Source organism: Podarcis liolepis (genome assembly GCF_965112155.1).
Source record: "Podarcis liolepis genome assembly, chromosome: 16".
NCBI lineage: Eukaryota > Metazoa > Chordata > Lepidosauria > Squamata > Lacertidae > Podarcis > Podarcis liolepis.
In genome coordinates this window covers 37,889,077-37,916,964 of record NC_139567.1, presented here as the reverse complement: position 1 = coordinate 37,916,964, position 27,888 = coordinate 37,889,077, and the positions used below count along the sequence as shown (strand labels likewise).

General features: G+C 42.0%; 1 protein-coding gene across 13 annotated transcripts; it reads left to right on the top strand.

Annotated features, from left to right (window-relative positions):
* Positions 1-87: 87 nt before the first annotated feature.
* On the top strand, positions 88-27,508 carry VEZF1 (vascular endothelial zinc finger 1). Of its 13 annotated transcripts, none has more exons than XM_083479939.1 (10): positions 1,140-12,822; positions 13,192-13,263; positions 13,367-14,064; positions 14,727-14,790; positions 16,861-17,044; positions 18,888-18,929; positions 20,354-20,506; positions 24,019-24,057; positions 24,960-25,004; positions 25,701-27,508. In XM_083479939.1, the coding sequence occupies exons 3-10, from the start codon at positions 13,670-13,672 to the stop codon at positions 26,126-26,128; spliced, it is 1,350 nt and encodes a 449-aa protein (XP_083336065.1). In that variant the 5' UTR covers positions 1,140-12,822; positions 13,192-13,263; positions 13,367-13,669; the 3' UTR covers positions 26,129-27,508. The 13 variants fall into 13 exon arrangements, with proteins under 13 accessions (XP_083336066.1, XP_083336061.1, XP_083336068.1 ...); XM_083479938.1 differs by having other exon boundaries at positions 11,683-12,822; positions 13,367-14,085; XM_083479940.1 differs by lacking the exons at positions 1,140-12,822; positions 13,192-13,263 and adding an exon at positions 88-572.
* The last annotated feature ends 380 nt before the right edge of the window (positions 27,509-27,888 follow it).

Genomic DNA, 27,888 nt, shown 5'->3' with positions numbered 1-27,888 from the left:
GGGGTCCCCGGCTCCCCATCCGGCTCCACCCTCTCCCCTCTCCCCTCCGAACCCCCCTATTCGGGGCGATGGTACGGCCCGCGGGTTAGCGGAAGCGCGGCCGCTGTGGCGCTGCCATGTTGAGCAGCCTCCTCCTCTCCACCTCCTCCTCCTCCGCCGCCGCCGCCGCCGCAGCAGCAGCCCCAGCCGCCGCCGCTTGTGCTTTGTTGTCGGCTCCATGTAGTTGGGGGCCCGGGGGAGGGAGGAGGGGAGGGGGGCGGGCGGGGGAGAGAGAGAGAGGAGAGAGAGAGAGGAAAAAAAAAAGAGAGGGAGAGGGAGGCGAGCAGGCAGGAAGAGCGAGCGGGCGCTGTGAGGAGCCGCAAAAAGACCAGGCCGCCGGGCCTGAGGAGAGAGAGGGAGGCACCATTTATATAGATATCTATATCTTATAACTCTTATCTATCTATATACAGAAGGCACTATTTTTTATTTTTTTAAAAAACATATATATATATATATAACCTTCCGTATTCCCGGCTGCCGCCGCCGCTTCCAAAGCCATGGAAGCCAATTGGACCGCGTTCCTCTTTCAGGTGAGGGGAGAAAAGACGACCACCCTCTTCAAAAACCAACCCCCCCCCCGCACCGCGCGCGCACTTCTGAATAGCCCCCCCCTCCTTAAATGTCCCCGCCTCTCCCTCCCCCAACCCCCCTCCCTCCCTCCCGCCCGCCCGCGCTTGCCTGCCTCCCCCCCCCCCCCCCCGCACAAGGCACCCCGCGCAACCCTCCCCGCCAGGCCCTGATTCTTCTTGCAAAGGGCCGGCTCGCTCTGTCAGCAGCAGCAGCGGCGGCGGCGGGCGACCCCCCCCCCGCTAGAATAGCCGCGCGCGAGGGGGGGCGGAATAGCGGGAGGGAGGAGAATGTAGCTGCTCTCTACGGCGCTGTGGGAGGCCGGCTATAGCGCGCTCGCTCTCCCTCTTTCTCTCTTTTCTCCTCTCTCCCGCACCCTCCTTCCCCCCCCCCCCCCGGGCAGCCGCCTGCGTCCGAAACAGCAGCCCCGCCACTACCGAAAAACAAACACAAATCTGTTTTGCGGAGGTGGCTTTCCTCTCCCCCCCCCAATACTTTGCCTTCTGTAGCTGGTTGGGTTTTTTTGTGTGTGTCCATTTTTTCTTCCCAAAGAAGAAGGAATTCGAGCTCTCTCTCTTTTTAATTTGGGGAGTGGTGGCTGCCGTCCGCTCTCCCGTCTACTCATCGTATTTGCTCAGATATTGGTGGCCGACGTTTCTTTTTTTTAAGGGGGCCATCCAGTGTTTTCTCCTCCACCCATTGAGCTAGAGTCTCTCCCCCCCCCCAATTTGGGCTCATATCGGTGGCTTTTAAGGGGAACAAAACCTGTTCCCATATATATTATTGTACTTCTTGGGGCTTCTGTGCTTTTTCTCATCTTGTGCTCAAGTATCCGTGCCCCTTTGTATGTTAAACTCCTTGACACATTAGTTTTTCTTTCTCCCCACCCCACCGGATTTTTCTACTGATATATGTGTGTGTGTGTGCTCTTAGTTCTTTTTTATGTTCTAATTGTTTACGATTTTAATTAATCTCCCCTCCCCTTGCATAGCCCTCTCTTAACTCGCATTTTCAGCTGCTGCATTCTTTGGCTCCCCCCAGTTCTTTAGGACTCATTTACTAATTTTCCCTCTTTCCTCCATGAGCTTCTCTGTGCACTCGCTCTTGCTCCTTCCCTTGCCACCACATTTTCTGCTGCATTCTTTATTCCAACTCCCTCCAGTTCTCTAGGATGTTTAACCAACTGCCTGCTATGAGATTTTCTGTACACTCTACTTTCTTCTCTCCCCTCAACTCTTTTTGCATTTTTCATCTCATCCCCTACCCCGTGTTTAATTGGGAATCTTAAATTATTTTTCTCTCCTCACTCCCACAATGGAAAATAGGATTTTCTGCATACTTTTCATTCACTTCAATCTCCTCTACATCTTGTGTTTTTGAGCTGCTTATTTTTCTCCCTCAATACCTCTGCTGCTTTGGGACTCCTTAACTAATCCTTACCATGTCCTCTCTACCCCCTCTAAAGATTCTCGACACCTTTTACTCCCCAGGCTCCTAGTAGTTTTTGGTCTGCATTATTTCTCTTGTCCCAAGATACTTTTGCTGCCTTTTATTATTAAAAATAAGTGCTGGCTCCCTCCCCCTTGCCCTATTTATTTTGCTTTTATGTTTTCTTTGGTGCTTTATTTGCATTTATCCCCCCTTTTACTCCCATCACCGGCACTTTCCCTTTAGTCTTTTAAGGTGCAATAGGGCCTTACGTGTGTATGTGTGTATTCTGAAACTAACGGCTACTCTGGAATTTCTTGCTTTGTAAGTTGCTGCTACTTTGGTCGCCCTTACCCCCAGCATGTTACCTTTAACTGTTCCCTCTCTTTTTTTAACCATGTTTTTGGTGGTGCCAATTTTACTGATTTTTCATTCTTTTTCTGTCCTGCAAATCATTGATCTTTTGCCCCTCCTTACTTTGGCTTGTGGAATTCTGTATTCCTCCCCTTCTTTGCCCTCTTCTGTTGTTTTCCAGTTTTGAACTGAGCTACTAATTCTTGTTCCCTAAACAATTAATGCTCTTCCACCTTTTGCAACTTTGTCCTCCCATTTTTACTACTTTTTTTTTTTGCCCTCAGATTTTTCTATCTGCTGTGCCTCCTGGTTCCTTCTCCCTCTTTCTGTTCCCTCTACCTTTTTTCCTTTGTTTTTCCCCTCAGTTTTTATCATGTACTTTTAAAGCATATTTTTTCTTTAAAGATTTATCACTTTCTCCAGTTTGTCCTGTTTCTCTCCCTTTTTTCTAAAGATGTGTATTCACATGTTTCATTTCCTCTTAGCCCATTCTTCAAAAAATTGTCACTTTCTCTACCCTTTTGTTCTGCTCTCCTACTTTAAATTACTATTCTCTTCTCCCTTCTCCCTTATTCTGTTTTCTCTCTGTTACTTTGTCACATAAAGCCCTTCTACTTCCCCCCTGGGTTTTTACTATTCTTCTGTTGGAAAGTAGTCCACTGTCTCCTGAAAATTATTTGTAAGTGGTTCTTTGGACAAGTCTTAAGGACAAATTATATTTTAATTTCCACGCCTAACCCTCTTTATTGGGATATAGGTCAGGAATCCCCTTACCTGCATGTGGAATCAAATACTGGGCTTCTTTCAGGAGAGAGCATGTTGATAATGTAGCTGGAATTTGTTGACTTTAATAAGAAAATGTTGGGACAAACCATCTGGGGTGGGGGCAGGATATGTTCAGGTCCTAATCAATTTACTAGTCTGCAGTTTTGATTTCAAAGAATACTTGCCCATGATAATTTTCGAGGGATTGCTCTCTAAAACCAGGGCCTGAGTGAATGATGAACATGTCTTCTATTAAGCAGCTCTCCTTGCTTAAACCTCTTTGAAAAACAAAACTCCCATTAACTGCTTTTTCTTAAAAAGATGCCAGAATAATGTAGTCAAAATGATGCCATATAGCCTACAACTTGAGTCACTTAAAAGCATTAATATTCTGTAAGGAATGCAGCATGCCAAGCTACTTCCTCCTTAAATCTACAATCCAAGTGAGAACCTAGATTACAAACCACTCCCCTTTTTTAGCCTGGAAGAAGTAAACTAATTACAATACCTCTTCTCCCCGTCTTTTTTGAAGGTAAAATAATCCTCTCTGCAAATTACAAGTCTGCGTCATTTTCCCACTGAGTCTTCTGTTCTCTTTAAAATACAAAGCATGACTCCAGTTTGAAAACATGAAGCGAAGGAATAAATCTGAGGCAAATGCACTGCAGTCTTTCTCTTCTAAAGGAAACTAGTCACCCAAGTACAAAGATGAGTCATTCGCTTAGGTGCCCAGTCTTTGGATGCAGGCTTAAAAAATCCTCTTGAAAACAGAATCTGTTTGAGCTTATGATAACTAAGAGCTCTTGTGTGACTTTTATCTTTGAATACAAGGAATGAAATGTTTTACCATAGGCAGATTCTAGCAGTGATACATCTGCAGTCCAATGATGGGTTTGATTATTTTCCCTGTTTAGAGATTTGAACATTGTTAATCTCCTTAGTGAATCATAGGTTATAAGATACATTTTCCTTCTCTTTACCAACCTCTACTCCCTTGGCTTCTTTTCATAATAACCACTTGAAGGAATGATTATTGTGAAAATATATGTTAGGACCTTAATGGCTGGCTCACAGTTATATTTGTACTTCACTTGGCTTTTACTTCTTAGCTAAATAATTTGGTACAGTATTTCAGAGTTGGGGTAAAAATTAATCTTACGAGGAGGTCAACTTCATAAAAATATGCTAATGTCAATTAGTATGCATGATGGATTTCCCCCCACTTTTTAAAGGTTTTTGATCTTGTTCATGTGTTGAAAATGCCCTGCTCTGAAGCAAGTTGGAGGTTTTAAGCCTGAGTAACTTTTGCCTGCACAACGGTTTCTGAGCTTATGTATATGTTAAAGCAGATTTTATAGCTGCCTAGGAAGTACACGTTGCATGTTTAATATTGGGGGAAAGATAACCCATCTAATAATGCAACCAAGGTATGACTCACTTATGCTAATTGGTTGCTCTGACATCAAGGCTTCAGTGCAAAAAAACTTTGCTTCTGGCAATGAAAGTTCACAATGCCAATCCTTCTACCCTGGGTCTTGAAACTGTTTTGTTTTCTATTACAGAAATCACAGTAATAGAAAGAAAATCATGAGCTGTTGATTTGAATCCCAGGCTAAATAAAAACTACACTGCAAGTGAATGAAAATAACTTAACAAAAGATAGTCAAATGCTCATGCCCTCATTTACCATTTAGCCCCTGATCCTTTTTTAGAAGGCCTTAATGCAAGAGATCATTAGGAATCACAGAAACCACTCCTTTTGGCAGAAACGGGACATTGATTTAGCAGTTTCAGCAAACTCTTAGCAAGGTGAGATACCCAGGTCTTAAAGTACATATCCTTGTTCAAATTACTTTCATAGCAGAAAGCTTTATGAGTATATAGAGTTCAGCCATCTTAACAGTTATGTAGATTTTGTGTTAAAAGAATGAACCTAGCCTCCCTCAGACTTTCACGTTCCCCCTTGCCTGGTGGGGCTGCAAGGAAGAGTTTGGAAGCTTCCACTTCAATTTCAGATAAACCACAGTTGAGTCTATTATCCGAACCCTAAATCTTACTGGTGATTAGCGAAAGCATGGCAGCCTCTTTTAACTATGGTTTGAAATTAGATTGTTTCTATTAACCATAGTAAAATAATTCGGTTTTTCAAGATGTAGATAAAATGGCAAGTTGCTGGTAATAAAAGAGGACTTAAATGTCTTCTCATGGTTGCATGGGGCTTGGGGAGAAGAGTGTGCAAGTCCAGAGAGAAACTAAGCTTGTTCTAATGATGCTAAACCATAGTTTCCTGCTGGGTCCACACAAACCCAAAAGCTTTAAAAGGCTCTTATTAAAGTGTGGTTTCTTGAATCTTGTCTGAAGGATTTGTGTTCCATTTTGAACTGATATGTTTGTGCCTTGATAATGTGATTTAAGTTAGGTGCCTTGGGCCAAATCTTTCCCTTCCATTATTTTTTATTGGTGCCTCAGTTACCAACAGAGGTAAAGGGAAGGGCATGGAAGCAGATGTAGGAGCTGTGCTAATCACTAACAGGCTACTTTGATAGAGGTGGCTATGGCCCTGGCCCCCTGCTGAGAACTGCTTGCAGGCTGCCATCGTAGATAATGTGTGCAGTGTATTAAAATATGTAAAAACTTTGTATGAAGATAATTGGGCTCCGAATGCTTACTGTCTTCAGGTTTTTTTGTGTAGAGCCTACAGGGAAATAAACATACAGTAAAAGAGTTAAAGCTTGTCCGAGTTGGGTTTCCAGTGGTTGCATCCTTGGCTGCAATTGTTTTACAGGATCATTATGATATTTTAGTTGAAATCTTGATGAAAAGTGGAACCTTGTGTTGGGTTCACGCTCTGGTCACCCAGCCTCCAATCCCTGCTATATTAAAGATGCCTGTGAGCTATTCTAACAGGCTCAAGAGCCTTTCTGGGGCAAAAAAGGTTCTGTGCAATTCATACAAAATTGGGCACTCACATTACCTATCCTTGGAAAGTACCTCCCCCCCGCCCCCAAGAACAACACAATGCCATTTATCTTCAGTGAGCAATCATTTCAAAGGTGGCGGTTGGAAAAAGGTTGCAGCCATTTTTGGTCTCAATAAACTCTCAGATGCTTCATCTGACAGACGTACTTGCACAGGCTTTTTTCTTTTTTGCTTTTGGAGGGATGTGCTACTGATTGTGAATTAGTAATTAGTGACTTGCATGTGCTGTTTTATGCTTTGCTGATTTTATTGTAGTGTTGTGGGTGGCTTTTATTGAATTTTGGGGTTCTAATATTTTAATTTGGTTTTTAATTCTATGTCGGCTACAAAAGTACATTTCCTAGGTAAATAAGTGAAATAAATAAATGTTAAAAACAAACCTGACAGCAACAGCTAACTTCATAATAATGGGAGGCTGGACTCTCCTAAGCCCATCTTTTCAGCTTGGAATATAGTGGAGGACTCTGTAAGGACAGAAATGTCTCCTCTTCCAGCCTTGCTGAAAGTGGCCAGAGGTGCTATCTAATTTCCAAACCATGTGCAGATGGAGTAGAGAATGGCAGAAAGGTGGACAGAGATGCTGAAATATTTGGGAATTTCTCTTGTCACTTCCTGCACTCTGTGCCTGGTGGGATACTTGTAATGGCTTGTGGACCTGATGCAAAACCATGTTGTGGGTGACCCGCTGGCTGTTCCTTGTATATGAGGTGGGTTAGCTGGTTTAAGTCAGACTATCTCAAGTGAAAATATATGGTTGAAATTGTGCAACTCATGAGAGGGTTGCATGTTGTTTAGACTTTGTTTTCCTCTGAAATAAGCTATCCAGGTGTTTCAGAACCAGCCTATGCTATCCAGAGAGCCCAGTTCTCACAAGGCTCTTGCAGGCCTGTAGTGTGAGCATAACATGGCCTGGATTTACTCACTCAGCATGCCTTGCAAGTCTCCTTAAGCTATTTCTAGTAGCAAAAGTTTGTGAAAGGCTTTGTTTTTCACTTTAGTACTTGACGGAGTGCCTCTAGACATGAACTGCAGAGGTTCTTTCAAAACATGGTTGTTTAACTCAGCTTCAATAAGGTCTGTCTTCAAATGAAGAACCATTTCAACACTGGATTCTGATTCAGACTAAAAATGTATGACTAATTTTGGTTAATCCCAACTATCGAAAAGCAAATGACAGTGCAGCTCATACAGCGTGAAAGGAAACAAGCCTCAGTTTTTTTCTTACCTCTATAGACAAAATTTAAATAAACTGTACTGGTAACAATTAATTTTGCCAGTTGAAGAGAACCTATAGGGTCTGATTCCAGTAGGAACAAGAGTACAGGCAAACTGTTCATTCCTGGGAAATGACATAGTGTGTACAGTTGTCTTTCTCTGCAGTCATTCAGGGTCAACTTGTACTCTGGCAAGTTTTAAGAAGTCTCTGCTTGACTTCTCCCCAGTCCTATACAGTGAGACCCATTTATGGTTTTAAAATACTTTTCTTTACTTTGAAAGCAAGCTTAGTACAATTTTGATTTGTTAAGGTTGCCAAATCTTACATAGTACCCCTAGATAACACTCGAGTATGGATGGAATCCACCCCACGCCCTTTCTTAAGCAGAGTCATGGAATACTTGGGCAACTGTACATGGAAACTCTTTTGTCTTCATGCTGGGCAAGTGAGTTTCAAAACTGGGATATAGCTAGCACCTATTCTCACATCTCCCTTGATTTATTGTTCTGTCTGATACAGAGCACTGTCAAAAGCTCTCATTAAATGCCGAGAAACAGGGCCACACACACACTCCTTAAGCACAGGTTAGCATGCGTTTGAAAAGGTGCTCATCTGAGAATATTTCTCTTGTGAGCTCTTTTTAATATTGCAAAGTGAGAAATCCAACCAAATGTCATATCCTCTCCTACCTTTGCTCCTTCTATAGAAGTGTGGTTCAGCTAGAACTATTCCCTTTGTCCTTGAGCCCAGCTTGTTTGTCCTGTCCATGGCATCCAGGTGATATGGCTTGCAGGCCATAGCCCCATTATGGATTTAGAAGTGAAGCCTCTTGGGTTGTCACCAGATCCTCGATATTTGCCCATCTAAAATCTGTTCCCCAAGGAGCTGCTGACAGAACAAGAATTACATCTCTTATTTTCACCTGTCTTCAGCCTGGAATGCCTTAGTCATTGTGTTACTAAATATATACATGTCAGAAGGTGTGAGTTCCCAGTACATGCTCCTTGTGTTTAGTTCCATCACAGACAAGTTATTACAAGTGCAACTGACTTGGTTGTACTGTCTGTCTGGCGGGCTCATGGTTGGCTTTCAGAAGCAGCCTTCCCGTCAGTGGACTGGTGTCGACAGTTGTGTTATCCCCCATGTAATGTATCCACAATCTAATAGAGCAGACTGGGCATTATAATTGTATTTGTAACTTGTAGTTAACCAAATAGGCTGTCATTAAGATAGGGATCATGTAATATGTTGAGCAGCATGGCATACACCCAGTCATTAGCTGCAAGAATTGCTCCCCTCAGGAATTAAAAAAATGGTTTGCTGAAACGTGCACCTTACTATATCCGCCTGATGAACGCTTGTATTTAGAAAGCAAGTGGCTTATCTTCCTTTTGGGGAAATTACTGTGGGTGGGATTATATAACTCTAATGTCCATTTACCTCAGTTCTTATGTTGAGGATTTGCTCTTGTGATTATAGTGGGAAAGAATAGCATAGTAAAAAGGTGGAAACTTCAGTGGTTTTGCAGGTGACATTGCTATTTAAGTTGGCCAGCAATTTACTTTAAGAACACACTCCTGGTGGTTCAACAATGGCAACAACAAAATATTTGCTCCCCCCCATTATATGACTGAACTGAATAAAGCTAGGAGTAGGGGAGGGGATCTTTTTGTGGAAGGACTGAAAGTTCTGTCAGTTGTACTGTATTAAAAACAAGTTATTGGGTTTAGAATGTTTTAATTCTAAGTGTGCCTTTTGTTCTGGAGGATTTGGGGTTTTAGTAAAAAAGAAAAGAAAAAGGAGATCCTGCATGTCTTAAGTCTGCCTACCTATATTCTAGGAGTATGCTTGGTTCAAGCAGGTTTAGTGATGAAGTCGAATAGTCAATACAGTGGTACCTTGGGTTACAAACACTTTGGGTTATAGACTCTGCTAACCTGGAAGCAGTACCTCGGGTTAAGAACTTTACCTCAGAGTGAGAACAGAAATCATGCAGTGGCCGCACAGTGGCAGTGGAAGGCCCCATTAGCTAAAGTGGTACCTCAGGTTAAGATTGGTTTCAGGTTATGAACGGACTTCCAGAACGAATTAAGTATGTAACCAGAGGTACCACTGGAGTGATAATAAACATAAGGCATAACCTCATAGTCCAAGTATTTGTTCCTCTAGCCCAGCGCAGTCTGCTCTAACGGGCAGCTGCTCTCCAGAAATTCAGGCAGACATCTTTCCCATCACTAGTTGCCTGAGATCTTACTTGGCAATGCTAGAAATTGAACTAGATACCCTCTGCAATGCAAAGCTTGTGGTCTGCAACTCTCTTTCTCTTTTCTGGGTTCCTTGGAAATTTCCCTGGAATCTTCTGCAAGATTCCTTAGCACTTCAGTCAAAATGGGAAAAGTCCACGGAAGAGAAAAAGTTTGAAAACCCTGTTGTTGTTTGTTTGTTTGTTTGTTTGTTATATCACTTTTCATCACAAAAGAGTAACTCAAAGCAATTTACAAAAACTCTGGTAGTCTGATTGGGCAGTCTACATGAGACTCTCTGGGTCAGACCAATTATATGCAAATTTGTTCTCCTAATCTCAGTGGAACTTATTTTCCGTAAGTATTTGAGAACAGTGACCTAAAAAAATGTTTTAGCTGCAATTTTCAATCCTTACTGCCTATTTTCTATTATTTAGGATGACTTGCTCTTTACAAAAAGTTCAATTCATCAACAGTCAGTCTGCATAAATATACTTCCCAATAATCAGCAATAAGAGAAACTGTTTTATTAATATTTTGAAACATTTCAAGACGCGTCACAAAATAAAATGGGTTCTGTAGTGAATTTTACTACTGCTGAGTTGCATTGAGCTTGCCTTCTGCTTTAACTTTATTTCTAGCCTGAAGGATACTGTAAGTCCTAACTGCTGTACTCAATGCATTGGTAACCTCGATGCTGGATAACTGTAACACACACTGTGTAGGGGCTGCCCTTGGGCCTGGTTGAGAAGCTTCAGCTGGTACAGAATACTATGACTACATTGCTGATGGAGGCATCTGGCTGACAGCATGTGATACCAATGTTAAAGTATATTCACTGGCTGCCCATCTACAGCCAAACCAGGTTCATTTTCTTTGTATTGATTTACAAAGTTCTGAACAACTTAGGTCCAGGCTACTTTAGGGACCACCTGAACCCTTATATCCCAGCTCAGTCACTTCAGTCATCTGCTGGAGTGATAGAATCATAGAATTGTAGAGTTGGAAGGGACCTCAAGGGTCATTAGTGCAACTGCTTGCAATGCAGGAATTTCAACTACAGCATCCATGACAGATGGCCATCCAACCTCTGCTTAAAAACCTCCAATGAAGGAGAGTCCACAACCTCCTGAGGGAGTCTGTTCCACTGTAAAACAGCTCTTACTGTCAGAAAGATGTTCCTGATGTGTCACCAGCTATGTTGGTGAGGTTCATTTGACAAGAAACAAAGCCTTTAGTGGCACCAGCCCAGTATTCTGGAATGCTCTGCCAAAAGAGATTCAGCAGGCTCCTTCAGTTTCAAACTTTAAATTCCTGCTGAAAACTTTCCTATTCCATCAGACTTATGTAGGCAGTTACGAATACATCTTTCCACAATAGTTAGCTGATCTTGATTTTAACTTTTTGTATGCTTTTTATTGTATTGTTTTACATGCAGTTGTTTTAAACAGCTCTGATATACTTTTATGAATAAAGTAGAATATACCTGTTGGGAACAAAAGGATCAGTATTACTTTCCTTTCTCTTGGATAAGTTTGCCCCTTCAAGTGCTAGATGGACCAATACCCCACTTTCCAAGTAAGATTGGCTCCTGCAATTAAAATCCATACAAAATCCACCCCCAGTTGATAACGTACAAAAATGTGGCTTTGGGCTGAGTAAGTACAGAGGACAGTTGTATTAAGTAACAGGTGAGGCGGACCAAACATTACTTGTTATTCCTGGCCTGTTAACCAGTTGAGGATCAACATTCTGATCCCATTGGTGGCCATGTGGGTGGCTTTCTTAATGGAGCATGGATTAGGATTTTGATGTCTTGGGAGGTGTATTGGAAGACTTTGGAATTTTGACATTCCCAGCACTTTCGGCAAATAATCATGAATTAGTCTGAAATGAAAGCACACCACATTATAGTCATACTTTGGCTCTTGAACACCTTGGCTCCCAAACAAATTGGCTCCCGAACGACTGAAACCCGGAAGTGAGTGTTCCGGTTTTTGAACGATTTTCAGAAGCCGAATGTCCAGCGTGGCTTCTGGTTGGCTGCAGGAGCTTCCTTCAACCAATCGGAAGCCACACTTTGGTTTCCAAATGTTTTGAAAGTTGAACAGACTTCTGGAACGGATTCTGTTCAACTTCCAAAGTACGACTGTATATAGTATACAGCCCTCCTGGCCTTCCTCTCAGATGCAGAGCACAAGGGAGTTAGTCAGAAGTACAGCCCTGACTAGCTGTTTCTGTAGGCTCTCCTGCTCTTATCTCCTGTGGTGGTTCATACTCTTAGCTTTCCCTCAAACAAGGAAGCTTGATACTGGTTGCTATTTAAAAGGCATACAGTAAACAAAAGCAAATGCCTAAAAGAGTACTTAAACTGCACTCTTCCATTTATTAGCCTGCGGGTGGGGAACCTCTGGCCCATCTATAGGCAATTTTGACCAAGCCGCACCTACTTTTCAGCCACCTGTTTTGGTATTAAAAGCTCTATCAGCTGATCAGCAGAGCTTCAAAGCACTGCACAGCACTTTGAAATCCTGATTATCAGTAGATATCTGTGCATCACAGCACTGCAGTGTCATTTGCAATGTCAGATGATTGATAGATGAGCAGCCCCCCACATGTCAAATTCAGCCCAGGGGGGTGGGTTGGGGAGCTAAGGATCCAGTTTCCCACTCCAGCACTAGCTATAGCAAGTTTCCAATACTTCATATCAGTATAAAGAAGATTTTATGAACTGCCTTCACCTGCTTCCTAAAAATAGAAAATGACGAGTTTAGGTGGATCTCCTGGAGGAGGTAATTCTATAAAAGGTGTGCCACAAACTGCTGGCTGGCTGTACATGAGAACAAGATTCATTTGTTAAGACAGGTTTCTTGCTTACAGTGTCAAAAATTTGAAAGCACATTGACTGACTGATGACTTGAAAATGAAACAACTTTAGTCAGGCCTGTGATAAAACTTGGATGTCTTGCAGAGTTGCTTGTCCCTTCTGTTTGCTCAGTCTGTATAACTTGCATTCAATTCTTGTGCCAGGCTTCCTAACTCTTGCTAATGTGTGTGGGGCAGGAGGGGAGAGGAAATTAAAAACCTGAATTTTGGTGGTAGTAGTATAAATTAGCAAGGTAAGATATGTACAGATTTGCTTTCAGCGTTCTCTGCGTGCAGCTTGAATCCTTTTGTTGCCTTGTGTGTGCACAGCCCTACACATTAAGTGCCATTTGAACATTAGGAGCTGGGTTAGTAGAAATGTTATAAGGAATTAAGTATAAACAGATTAATAGAATATTAAAGGAAAAAATAAGGTTAGAATGTGTTAAGATAATTATTGGATAGAAAACAGATGAAGATGGAAAGGAATTGCTGAAACAATTAACAGAAGTGGAATACCAAAAGGGAGGTGTGAGGAGGTCGTGGAAATAAGTGAATGAAAGATAAGATACTGAAATTGTTTGATGTGTTTTAAACTGTTTTTGTTTGGTTATGTTAGTTTAATGTGTCAGTGTTATGTAGTGTTTTGTATTGTTCTTTTTTTTGTAGCGTTGTGTTTAAATTGTTGGAAAAGTAATAAATATTATTTAAAAAAAAAAAAAAGAACATTAGGAGCTGGGGCCCCTCAAATCTGTTCCAGTGAAGGGCAGCTCTTGCCTTCCGAATTAAACCCTACCACATTAGGTAATGCGTGGAATTTACCATCTCAACAGGTTTCTGAGCAGTCTTCCCTTATCAAAGCTAAGTAGTGCGCTTGTAAGTTACAAATGAATATTTCTGTTTTTAGGCACACGAAGCATCACATCACCAACAGCAGGCAGCACAGAACAGTTTGCTGCCACTCCTGAGCTCTGCTGTTGAGCCCCCCGACCAGAAACCGATTTTACCATTACCAATAACACAGAAACCTCAGCCCCCACCGGAAACGCTAAAAGATACCATAGTCGGGATTAAAAAGGAGAAACCGAAAACCTCCTTTGTGTGCACATACTGCAGCAAGGCCTTCAGGGACAGCTACCATTTGAGGCGCCATGAATCCTGCCACACAGGGATAAAGTTAGTGTCACGGCCAAAGAAAGCTCCTGCAACGATGGTGCCCCTAATCTCGACCATCGCAGGTGACAACAACCGGTCAACGCTGGTTTCGACCATCGCAGGTATCCTCTCAACAGTCACTACGTCTTCCTCCGCCACCAACCCAAGCAGCAGTGCTGGTGCCACAGCCATGCCGGTGACGCAGACGGCGAAGAAGCCCAGTAAGCCTGTCAAAAAGAACCACGCCTGTGAGATGTGTGGCAAGGCCTTCCGTGACGTCTACCACCTCAATAGGCACAAGCTGTCCCACTCAGATGAGAAGCCTTTTGAGTGCCCAATTTGCAATCAGCGTTTCAAAAGGAAGGACCGCATGACCTATCACGTGAGGTCTCATGAGGGTGGCATCACCAAACCCTACACCTGTGGTGTTTGTGGAAAAGGCTTTTCGAGGTACCATGTAGAAAATCCCAGGCGAGCTCAAGTATTGGATTTTCATTCCGTGTTCGCGTGGGGGGTGGGGGTGGGAAGGGGCCGTAAGGAAAGTGAGTGTGGGAGGCGGGGTGGGGTGGGGGAGGGGACAGTGACCCTACTTGGGTCTTGAAGTCTGAATCTAAGGGCAATTTTGCAAGTGATAGGACATGCTGCTTGTGAATTTAAAACAATAAATTATTTATGTTGGTCTGCATTGGACCTTGCATTAGCAGGCCGTGGGTGGAGATCTTAAAACAACTCTTTTTATACAGACCAGAAAGAGTACCCATCTAGCAGTATTGGGGAAGCAGAGATTCTGTTCTATTTGGATGATCTCCAGTTCTAATAGCTAGTAGATCTTTCTCTTAAAAAGAGAATTATACCAATGGGGTATACCCCAATTATACCATCTGGGGGGGATTAATTTTTTTTCTTTTCCTGCAAATAGTCACAGGCAAGCCATGTGACCTCTTTGAGGAATGCAGTTAGAATGCTGCTTATAGGGAAGTATGGATTTGAAAGATTTGGGTGGTTGGTTAATTGTTTATTGTGGAGGATGTTGGGTTTTATAAATGACCTACACTGTGTTATGTGTAACAATGTGTTCTCTTTGTGTCTCTACTTTTTTCTTTCTTATACAGGCCTGATCACTTAAGTTGTCATGTTAAACACGTTCATTCCACAGAGAGGCCCTTCAAATGCCAAGTAAGGGGTTTGGTGATCTACAGTGCTAAATTTATATGCTGTCTGCTAAACTGCTTCACAAAGAGTTTGGATTTGGATGTCATAGGGGCTCTTTGAATTGGAAATACTGGGGCGTGAGAACCAGATTGGGTTGTATTATGGATCCTTGGAATCTCACCTTCAGGCTGCATCAGTAGAGCTTCACCTTGCTTTAGAGCACTCTTTCAGCTTATCTCCATGAGGCGACTTTGGCTAAGTGCTGAAATAGCCCAGAAGACTTTTTACAGCATAGGTGAAAAAGCACAAGGGAGAGAGAAGCTCCCACTTATGGTAGCAGCTTCCTTGAACAGGGCTCTACAGATCTCGGGCTGACTTTGGTAGCCAGCCCAAAGTGGTTGGGTCATGTCTGTGCCATTATGCTAAGCTTGGCATGTCACAGAAGAGCACTGTAAGTTCAAGGTGAATCTCTTCCCCTTTCCCAACTTCAGTGTGTAGCTATGTTTACTTGGCTGAATGTACATGCTCCAGATGTTCTTGATAGAAGCATAAATGTATTTTTAACTCTGTATTTGAGCAGGACTGTACACATGGATTACTTGAGTGTCTTGTTTTGCTGTCTTAAACATGCTAACTTCACTGTTTCCTCCAGTGGAATAGAAAATGTCCTCCATCCTGAGATCATATCTAGTCTTAGTTCAGTAAGCACATTCTAAGGCATTTTCAGCAAATATTGCCAGTTCTAGCCCCAGTATTGAAAACAATTTCTTGTGACAAAAGTTAGCTAGGAACCAAAGACATACTTGCAAATATCTGTTTGCAAATAGGAATCTCCTTCAGCTGTGACTGCATAATTAAGCTTTTGTAAACTGAAGGAATAGTTGTGTTCTTTTTTCCACTTGCAACTTGTTACTGTGCCATAAATGACAACCTGCATGTATATGTAGGCAGACTAGCAATTCTTTTTGTATTGGCTAATAACTTGTCAACTAGTTTATGAGGCTGAGCTTAAAGGCAAGCAAAATGGCTAAGTTGATTGAACAGTTGGCTGTTCTTCTATTTTGCTTCATCTGTGCAAGACTGAGCTTGTTCTCCGTGACTCAGCTATGGCCAGCTAGTGCTTTGAATTAAAAGGAATGACTCTTCATGCTTTGTGCTTAGTTTTTGTCTTGATTTTTATTTAACTAAATGTAACTGAACAGTGGAAAAATCATAAGCAGGAGTGTTGGCAGAAAACAATACAAGAGACCACCTGTGTGTGTATTCCTAGCATTTATAAGCCCCATGGCAGTTTGGTATGCGAGACTGTCTTGCTATCAAAACACAAAAGTCCCACTTTTGTCCTCTTTAAGTATTACTCAGCTCTATGTCATGAGTGTGCTGTTCAGTGTTTGGATAATGGGTACATCAGTTAAGAGATGGTTGGAACCATAGTTGGTATCCAGTTCATAGAATCCCAGAATGTATTTAGATTGGTCTTTTATCAGCTGCATCTTCATACTGCCTTCATACTAACCAGCTGCAAAAGCGTACTTCGGTGGCTAAGCATGTTAGGCCTGGTAGACGTGCTAAAACTCCCAAACCACTTCATGGTTCACATAGTTGAGCGGCACTATACACACACACAGATTCTTTCCAGAAAGAAGGAGAGGAAGGATTCTAGCCTATATTGCAAATAATTCTTATGCAGGAGGATTCAGTCATGATACTCTCCCCTGCTGTCTTTCCACTCTGGGCAGTCTAAAGTTGTACAGTCCAGATACAGGTTTACAATTTTACCTGTGTTTTAACAAATTAAGTGTTGTATCCCGTTTACACATACTCTGATGGATATGACTACTGGGGTGGGGAGCAGCCACACTGGTTGGGCTACAAATGAAAGGGGTCTTCCTTCACTGTGTATACTTACGGGGAGGAATACTGCTATGCTTTAATTGCACGTCAGAAAGGTTTGAACTAAATCTCAAATTTCAGTTCCTTTGTGGGGTGTAAGGACTGATGGTGTATTGGCAGCATAATAAGAAGAATATACCTAAAATTAGCATTCATTGGAGTAAGGGTACTTGCCCAAACCTTCTGTTTCCTTCCATGTAGACTTGCACGGCTGCCTTTGCCACCAAAGACAGGCTGCGGACACACATGGTGCGCCATGAAGGAAAGGTGTCATGTAACATCTGTGGTAAACTTCTGAGTGCGGCATATATTACCAGCCACTTAAAGACTCATGGGCAAAGCCAAAGTATCAACTGTAATACCTGTAAACAAGGCATCAATAAAAGTAAGTGGACACCCCCTTTTTTCAAAACAGTCTTTCAGCGTACTCTTTAGCATCAGCTTTATGTGCAAAACTTCCCATCAGTATGTGTGGCATGTTTAAAATATAAAATACATGATGTAGCTCAGGCATAGGCAAACTCGGCCCTCCAGATGTTTTGGGACTACAACTCCCATCATCCCTAGCTGACAGGACCAGTGGTCAGGGATGATGGGAGTTGTAGTCCCAAAACATCTGGAGGGCCAAGTTTGCCTATGCCTGCTGTAGCTTATGTGAGAAATGATGAGGAATTGTAGTCAAACAGATGAGACTTGCAAGGAAAGGCATTTCTGTATTACACTGGAGTTTGCACCAATTTTTCTTTCCTTACCTCAGTCGATCTCAAATGTTGCCAGGCCTTACCCAAAGCCCTTTGAAGTCGGTGGAAAGTATCCCATTGATTTTAGCAGGCCCTGAATTGTCGCTTCAAAGTTCTTGGCATGCTAGAGCTGATGACTAAACAAGTTTTTTTAAACAAAGCATTCATCCTGATGGAGTTTTTAGGGCACTGAAGATAAATCTTGGTTGTTGCAGCTGAAATGCCCAGTCATGTTTAGCAGTGCAGATAATGAAAACATTTCCTCCTCTAAAACAGCTACATAAGAATGGGATTTTCAGTGGATCGTAAAGGAGTTAGGGGTCAAGCAGCTCACATCAGTTCCTCCTTTGAAGGATTTCCATAACACAACAAACGTTTTCATTTTTGTTCCTTCAGTTCTCTCTGAAAAAGCTTGAAGGCATGTATTAGCTATGAGGAAAGCAAGATAAGAAATTTATAGGATCGAATTGTTCATCACATAATAGGTTTCGATGTCTTTGTCAGAATCTGCTAATCCAAACATAGGTTTATAAATAACAACTTGTGGTGAGTAAGGATGGACAGGAGTTGTTACGAATTTTAAGTCTCTTACAAGATTTGGCCTATACATGCAATAGAATGAGAAGGTAGAGATCTGAAGTGGTACAGTAGGCTGTACCACCTCATTGAGTGGCAATTTTGAATGCTAGTTGAAAATAAATAAACTTCAGGCAGAAAACTGGCACAAGGAGCAGACTGCAGTAGATCCATCTCCCTGATGTTCTTTGGTAGAGGGGGTTATTTGCAGAGAAAGTTTTACTTTTAGTACTAAAATACCTCCCATCTTCCACCAGTTGTCTAAAAGTAGTAAGTCCAGTCTACCAGCTCAGAAATCTTTTGCCTCATTCTATTGCATGTGTACATGAGACACGACTAATAAGATGTGGGCTAGTAACTTTCATAGGTTCATGAGTATGGCTGCCTAAGAACTAATAAACCTACAAAATAAGTGATAACCTACCAAATTGAAGGAAAATAATTATGTGCGTTGTTGCCCAGTCTCCTTAGATACTAGAGGCAAGAGTCGGTCATGGATTAGCAGTCTGGAAGAAAGGTTTCTGTATTGCCCTTCCTCATAACTCCTGTTCTTCCCCAATAACTTCAAAAGGGTTGCTTCAGAATATATGTTTTTATTTGTGATACCATTGCAACAATCCAGTAAGGATCTATTCAGACTTAGCTAGTGGTCAGCTCCATGGCTTGGCAGGGGGACTTGAAGCAAGTTTTTCCATCTCCAAACTGTAGCCTGTACTCACCACATAGGCTCTGTTGCTTTCCCCTTGTACAGCAGCCTTCCTTTGCCTGTGTATCCCCCATTCTTTCACCTTCTCTGTTTGTCGCTTATCCCTTTCCACATTGCGAGTGCAAAAGAAGTCTTTTGGTGGAGATAAATGGTGTCTTGTGTTAAATTATGCAAAGTCGCTTCACTCACATTCCTCTTAATTGCAGAATTTGGGTTTTTCAAGCAAGAAAATCTGCACCTCCCTGCTTGTGAGTAGCAATTGTCTAAAATTGATATTGTTAGTGATATTAGGCTGGAAATGCATGATGCAGTAACTGATAACCTGCCTTTATTAAGATACTAAGTTTTTTATTGATATGGACTGCTTTGCATGTTAAACTATGACTTAACACAAATGAGCAACCACTGTACAAATCAGAGCTGCGCCCCTCTTCTTTGCTGTGCCGGAAGGACACAAACCCAGTGTTGGCTTAAGTCTTATGTGCACCCAGGGCCCTTGATTGGTTCCTCTCCAAACAAGTCACAAGAATAAGCCAAAGAAGATATTCCTCATTCTGAGTCGTTTGGAAAGAAACAAGCCACAGTCGCTGATGTGCATGTAACACTAAACTAGTGTTTGTGTTTGTTTTCTTCTGGCTTTGCAAAAGAGAGGAGGTGGGACAGGTGCACTTTGAGCAGCATGCACTAGCACACCTGTTTATTCCTAGTAAGCCATAGTTGCTTAACTCTTGCTTGCCATTATGCATGAACCAGGCTACTGAGAGTTGTTGTATCTAATAAGGCCTACTCAGAGAGGACCCATTGAAACCAGTGCTCCTAAATTGGCCATGTCCATTAGCATCATTGGGTCTACTCTTGAGTAGGACTAGCTTTGGATACCACCCTGAGCCCTTGTACAAGCCATGGTGGCATAGGGTTCCAGTTTCCCCCATAAATGATTCCAGCCAATCTGTCCTGCAGTGCGGTCTGTCAATGCAGCTAGGCCACCTTCCATCCATCTGCTTTATCCACAACTGTGGTCACTGTATAAGGAAACGCTGCACACACTTGGCCACTGTGCACACACTTTAGTCTGACTTAGAAGTGGTCGTTTTGACACAACTACATTATGGAACTCCCTGTTGGCAGAGACTGTATACCTGCAGTTGCTACATGTTCGGAAAGCAGCTGGGTCTCTTCCAGTGGGAAGGTCTGTTAAAACTCATTTGTTCTTGCTCTTAATCACAAGGACTTAAGGAGGGTAACATCCACTCTGTATAAGGTAGACAGGTCAGTGTCCCTTAAAGAACTCCTGATCTAAGATGAACAAATTGGACCCATGAAATGGGAGGCAGTGGGAGGCTATGTTTGTCCCAGTCATTTCAGCAGCACACTTAAAGGTGAGGGTTTGGTCTCCTAGTTCTTCTCCAATCCATTAAATAGCTCGGTTTGAAGCTTTATACAGCTGTCCTAGCAGAGGTGATGTTGGAAGTGTTAAATTATTTGCACACAACTGCTTCTGTTCAAAATCATGAAGGGATAGTTTTATGGAAAAGCTAATGCAAATCTTCCAAAACCCAAATCCACTTTCCTCAAGAGTTGCCAGACTTCAACAAAATTATTCCTTTTGATGAAAACTCTAACATGCATCTGTATATATGTGTCTCTCTTATAAAAATTTTGGCTGGAATAGCATGCATGAACGAAGAGAGTAACAACCAGAAGCAGCAGCAACAGCAGCAGCAGCAGCAACAGCAGCAGCCACAACAGCATGTCACAAATTGGCCTGGAAAACAGGTAGAGACCCTGAGATTATGGGAAGAAGCTGTTAAAGCAAGGAAGAAAGGTAAAAATCTATGCCCTTAGAATGTTGTTAAGTGATGTTATTGGTGATAGATCAAATTCACAATAACACTTGTGTCATGGCAGCAGCCACTAGATAATCTGGCATTCCCTCCTGCCATTGCCAATCAGACTCACAATAGGTCCTTACCGCTTAATCACCTCAAGCAATTGCCCAATTATGAGAGCCAGGCTGGGAGGCATTAGTCCTATTATGTGTTAGCAAGTCACCTGTCAGTGTGGTCTGCTGCTTAAATAAAAAATGTGAGCTCTTGCTCCAGTGTTAAGAATCGGGGACATATAGAAAACTTTGATTTAAAACCTTTTATGGCAATTTCTTTTGTAAAGCTATGAACTCTAGTGATAGAATTAAGACCAATCAGAGGCATACTAAAAAAAGAAAAGAAAAAAGAAGTTACAAGTCCTTCATCGGAGAACTAGTTTCTGGGTTCCCCATGGAGAATTCTCAGCCACTTTGGAAAGCCAGAGAAGTTAAACTGGTATAAAGTTGGCTAGGAAGGCATCTGGCCTAGGTTTCTTGACCTTGTTACCAATCTCATCCCACTTGCTTTTTATTCCCATCTTGTCTTTCACTTGACATTTTAACAACTTTCTGTTGCTTTCTTGTGTGATTAGTTGCAAAACAACAAAAAGTGGTATGTTCTCTTCTTGCCAGGGTGACTCCAAGACCTGCTGTAGGCTGAGCTGGTCACTCAGTTGCCTTTTTTGTAGCTCATTTTTGTCTTAACTTTATAACGCACACAAGTAAGCCAAGGAAGTGTTGGCTGACCATTGAAGGATAATGACATAACTCATCTAATGGAGTCTAAGTTACTAATTCTTCTCCACACTTGAGCTTCTAATGGCGGTCCTTTTGTTTCAGATACGTTTTTTTCTTAAAATAATATGAAAAGTACACTTGTCTTTCTATTCTATGTCTTGCGGTGGCTTCCATACAAGGAAGTAGCAGCGACCTAATGCAGTGAAAATCAGTGCCAGATTTAAAAAATCTTTGTTTAAATGCAGGTAATAGTGGCCTAGTTTGCACATATGTTAAGTCATGGCTTGTTAAACCATGATTTCTTGGCTTGTCTGATCCCCTGTCCAGTAGCTTAACTGTGGTTTGTTAATTGCCAAGAAACCACTTATTGAAGCTATAGTTCAGCCACTGCAACCTAGATGCTTGCCAAGCTACAAAGACAGAAGGCAAGTGTAGCTAGGGGGAAAAATCAAACTCTTGAGAAGGAAGCCATATTTTGTTAGATTGCCTGTGGAACAACTCTTGGTTTGTTAGCCAAACAAGGGTTTTGGGTTATGGGTGAACTAGGCCAGTATAATATATATGTGGGTTTTTTGTATGAATAGAAGCTACAGAACAACTCTTGGTTACAGGTCCACTTTGATATTTCTCCTTCCATCCACACTAACTTTTTCAACTGTTGTTGAGCAGTGTACTTCCTTAAAGAAGATTACTGTAGTAGAAGTCTTGCAGATAATGATCATATGGCAATGTCCAGTTTTTATTAGGATTAATGAGTATATTGATATCCTTATTATTTGGATTTTTGTGTTGTACACCAAAGAAATCTGGCAATTACAACAAACCATCCAGGTGTTCCTCTTGCGTTATTCTGCTTTCAGAGTTGAGATTTTCAGGGCAAAGAATGATGCAGCAGATTCCATAATTATAATTTCTGGGCCACTAGAACACACTCTGACACACACTAGTCTTCCCAAGCTTTCTTCTAATTTCCCTTTGAAAAAGCTAAGACTTCTTGGGATGCTGAATCCTGAACACTAAATCCCACTCTTTCTAGTGAAAGATGTAGCAATATTTAATCTTATAATCCTGTTCCTCCAATGGCAGCATGCACAGCTTCATGCTAATTTGGCTTCACAGATAAATTGAGAATGTAACTGATTCAAGGTTATTACTCCATGTTATGATTGACTAGGGATTTGAACCTGGGTTCCCCAATGCAAATCCAGGTTGCTTATGTATATGATCCTGGCATGCTCTTAATGCTTAATGCATAGAGTCTTCCTTAGGACCCAGAGTTTCCCTTCCTTCCCAGATAAAGGTGTGTTGAAGTGAACTCCAGTTCCTCAATAACTGACGTCATATTTTAGCCCCACCAAACACCTGCATTTCTTTCTTGTGTTGCCATTTGCTCCTTCATCTTCCTCTGGTGCTTACGGTGGCTGCTGGCATCTTAATTTGCATTGCCCTATTTTTTATGAACTGTGCATGCACACAGAGCCAGGGAACTTGGGGATGGAGAGACTGTTAGAGTTGTAGCTGGGTGGGGACCGGTGGAATGCTGAACTCTCCATAGGGTGCAAAGACTGAACTGGGAGAGAAACCCCTGCAACCTAGGAACAGGGATGGTTTGACAACTTGGTGGAAGCTGAGCCTGCAATTGCATGAATGGTCAACTTTCTTGGGCAAGAAGCAGAAGGCACTCGCCATTTCTTAAGGCAGTTTTAACCACTGATTTTTGGAAGACAGAGTTTTCACACAAGATGTAGACTGAGCATTTTTATACCTCAGAATGCAAGAAAAGGGAATGTCAAGAAAAGAAACCATTCAAATAATTTTTGCCTGGTAACTAAAGGGCCATGGAGATAGCCTGAGAAAGGATGGCCAGAGTGCGAGTGGAAAGTACTTTAGTCTTAATCGATTCTGAATCACTTGCACAAAAGGAACAAAAGTTGCATTCCATTGAGAAGTGGAACCCATTGGCTCTGCTGCAGAAACACCAGCCACAGCACAAAGCAGCCCAGTGCACAAACAGAAAGATCTGACTTCAGGATCCATCCTGCCTTGGCTTCTTGGGACACAAGTCAGGATGTGCTCATCCTAGGGGTACCAGGAAGCCTGGATGCCCTACTTGTGTTTGCTTCTTTTTCTCTTGCACTGTTGAAGTCCCAAAATCTGCATTTTAAGGTCTGGGTGCTCCTTAACTCATTTTCTCTTTTGATGGCAAGTCACATTGGTGCACACTGAATTATTGGCACCTAGGTTCCAACAATTATAAATGCAGGGCAGTATCGTGCATGCACAGTATCCTAAGGAATGTGATGGTCAGGACTGGAGTGCTGGCAGCTTCTGTATGCAATAGGTGGCAGATCAGGGCACGATGAGAGGCTGTAGGTCAGTTGAAAAACCCCATGCTTCACAGGTGGCAGATGTCAGATTCAACTCATGGCATCTTAAGTTTAAAAAATCTCAAATTTACTCAGCTTGAAAAGTCCCCTGGTTCTCTGAAGACTTTGTATGCGGCTGCTAGTAAGAGTAGATAGTACTGGGATAGATTTTTGCCTCACAGTTTGAGAGCCTATGTTGCCTGGGAACACTTGGCTTTGGTTAGAAATTTTAAAGTTAGACATGACAGTTTCATGCTCGTGTGTAAATGCAGCCACCTCGGTTATACTAGAGAGTAGGGGGAAAATAGAGAAATGTCATTGAATGGCTTAATTGCAACACCTTTCCTCCACCTCCAATTTTGATTGCAGAAAGTCAACAGACACTGAGGCCAACTTCAGTCAAGCAAGGTAGGGTCAGATATATTTATATAGCTTGTATGGTAAGACCAGACCCTTGGGTCTCTTAGAATCTGATTCCCCAGATACAGTTCCTCCACGTTTGTGGGTTACAAGGTGGCAGTTTCCAGACTCTGACAATAACACTAGCTGCCTGTCACTAAGAACTAAACACCCTGGGGAATTGTATAGGGGCTAGAGCCCTGTCTACCCAACCACCTTTTGCCCCTGCCAGTCTTTTCTTAATCTCACCCTCCCTATTTGTGCAGTGTGAGGCCCACCTTTTGAAGGGTGGGGTACAGTCTGTTGTGCAGCAGAGCAATAGCATGGCACAACCAAGGCTTCACACAAGTTGCAACCTGAAAGAGATTCTGGCTATATGGCTTTGATGCACTAGCAAGTATGTGAACAACTTTATGCCTTGGCTTTATGCCTGGAGCTTGCCTAAGTTGAGGTTTCCAAGAGGAGCTAGCTGTTTGTTTTCATGCCATAACTAGAGGAGTTAGTCGCACATCCTTTTCTTTCCCCCCTATATGTGAGCATAAGTATTCTATGGCTAGCCAGCAGGTGGTGCTGATATACTAGAGGTATTTACCTCTACCATGTACGCTTCCTGCTTATTCTCCCCACACGGTTAGCCCCAAGGGTCCTTCTGGTGTACATTATAAGCCTAACTCTTTCTCAAAATTCTAAAGGAAACACTGGTGTGTAACTTTTAGCCAACCTGAAAAGCTATGTGACCAGTGGGGTTTGATGCACACACCTTACTGACTGGGGTGTTGTAGTAATTTAGTAAGAAGTTACACTTACTAAATTATTCCGCCAACTGTGGTTTAAATTGATCTTAAGCAGGTAAATAGTGAAACCAGCTTTATGTATTGGTCCCTAATAATGACTTTTTAAAACCTTCACAGAATGTCAGTACAACTTTGAGAAGGCTATAGAGTACGTACCATTCGGTATGTACACTCTCCTCTACTTATAATGTTCCTCATGAGAGGATTTTCTGCTAATACTGTGCTGTTTTTATGAACAAATCCCCCTTTTATATTTTAAAAAACAACTTTCGAAGGAAATGTATTTAATTCAGATGAATTGCATGATTGAAGTTAACCTAGGCTGTAGAATTAATTGTATTTAATGATCTTATTCCCAAATTGATGCTGTTTGAGGATACTTAACTGTTGCAGAGAGAGAACAGAGAATTTGTTGACTGCCATTAGTTTTCTAAAAAAAATAATCCAGTGGTTTTGCCAGATTACCAGGAAACCTGAGAATAGCTGCAGGTTGATGGTTAATTTGTTGGCCTGCAAGCACTCCGTAGCCATTGGCTGAGCTGCTGTGAGGGGATCAAAACATTCTCTCTGCTCAGGAGTGAACTGTCAGCAGTGAGGGACAGGAGCTGGAAGGGACCATGTGTTGCAGTGGGAAGGGATACTTAGAGATGGAGGGCTGGCTTTGCAAGAGTACAGGTATGAACCCACAAAAAAATGCAGTAAGGTTTATGTAATGGACTAGCCGTCCATTATTTAATGGACCCTTCTAAGGACTGCCATGCCAGGGGTTCAAAGTCTTCTCTGGGGTGTCTTTTAATTTTAATGTTTAGGAAAAAAACAACCTTTGGTCTCTTTTTATATCTCTTTCTTGTTTTTTAGAAGCTGCTAACCTGTGCCAAACGTCCACTGCTGCCACTACGCCTGTGACTCTTTCTACTCCCTTCAATATAACTTCCTCAGTGGCATCTGGGACCATCACCAACCCAGTCACAGTGGCTGCTGCAATGAACATGAGAAGCCCAGTCAATGTATCAAGCGCAGTTAACATCTCCAGCCCGATGAGCCTAGGCCACCCTGTCACCATTACCAGTCCGTTGTCTATGACCTCTCCGTTAACACTCACCACACCTGTTAATTTACCAACTTCAGTAACTGCTCCAGTGAACATAGCACATCCGGTCACTATAACCTCACCCATGAACCTCCCGACGCCAATGACATTAGCTGGTCCATTAAATATAGCAATGAGGCCCGTGGAGAGCATGCCTTTCCTTCCCCAGGCATTGCCAACCTCTCCCCCATGGTAAAAACAAGCAAACAAAAACTCACAGCAGTATTAAAAAGAGGAATGAAAAGCAAGTCCTTACCAGCAATTATATTTTTGTTTCGTTTGTTTTTGTTTCGTTTTAGTTAACAGCGGTAATGAAGCCAGGCTGATTCAGCTGGGGCAAAAATAATAATAATAATCATGCACCGTTTTTAAAAATGGAAAACTATTATAGTGTCTCTGTTTAGTTAGCTGGCTGTTGATCTATATTACTGGACCACATTTGTTTCCTTCAAGCTGGCAGTGATGTTGGAAGAGGAACAGATCGGGGTTGAATCCAGTCATTTTTTTAAAAAATAAATAAATCAGCATTGCTGATAGCCCTGGAAATTGCGAATGAAGAAACAGTTTTAATCTAATGAAGAAACGGTTTTAACCTGAACACTAGAAGGCTTAAGAAAGGCCCTCCATATTATCATAGGATGGAGATGGATCACTTGCCAGCTCTGTGTCCCTCTGATTCAGAACGTAGTGTTTGTAGTGTTGTTTTTTTAAGTAAATGCATTACATGGTCCTTTTTTTGTTTTGTTTAAGAAAATGCATTTTGAGTAATTATGCATTTTACCTTTTGGGAATATGATAATTTCAGGCCGAATTCCCTATGGGAAAAGTGATACCAGCTCTGATATGCAAAGCATATGGTAACTTATCATTCTACCTGCAACATATACATAACTAGGGATTGTGACCTGATATTTGGAGATGTAAATACTACGAGACATATTACCCTAAGGGAATATAACATCATATTCAACATTAAAAAGGAGGAAAAAAACTGTTCAATGTTTGGCAAGGAACAGCTGTGGCTGGTGGAAGAGGATTTGAAACCTACGCAAGCATGGTCTCTGCTCAAAACCCAGTTGGGACTCTTTCGGAAGAGCAAATAATGGGCTTTGGAACACAGAAAAACAATGCTTTAAGCTAGAAGACTGTGGAGATGCTGGGGGTATGATGTATGTATGCCCCCCATTCTCCCAATCAGAACCTGCTGGCTGTGTTGACAAAGGAAAGCAGGTGGTGTTCACTAGAAGTTTTTTGTCTTATATTATAAAATGATATACAGTTTTTATTCTAACCACTAACTAGTTAGGATGCCCCTTCAGGACAAGCCAAGTGTGCATCTTATTGTTTTGTGTTCTTTTCTTTTTTTAAAGCCCCTTTCTTCCCTTCTCCTTAATCAAGTGTTGTGCAGATCTCTTCAACTTTGTAAATATTTGCAGGAGAAACCCCGCCCCCAATCATTTTTACTTTTAGTTAATTGTGTTAACCCATAGTTATCAATTTGTGGGGGGTTTCCCAGTAACTATCTGACCTATCCAGTGAAGGAGAAATGCCCCTTTCCCCCACCCGATGGTCTCATATTTTTTTTTTTTAAATACAGCTACACCTTTCTTTCAACTTTTTTTATCTGTACTTAAAAAGTAGGATGGAAAATCTAGGGAAGAGGTTACTTTTTTAGGCTATCATGTCACAAACATTTTTTAATCTTCATTAAGACCTGTCCTATAAACAAGATGTTGTAAGAAATAATTGGAGGAGCAGCCAGGTGGCTATTGATTGGAACCAGGGGCCTCACGACAAAGTGACTATCAATACTTTGATTTTAATGGGATGCAGGCAAGCCTGTGAGGGTCAAGCCCACTGGTGTTTTTGGTTTTTTTTGTGTTAATACCCATCGTGTCGGTGTAAAAGCAACATATTCCGTACTTTTGAGGCATACGTCTGGGGTCAAGAGACGGA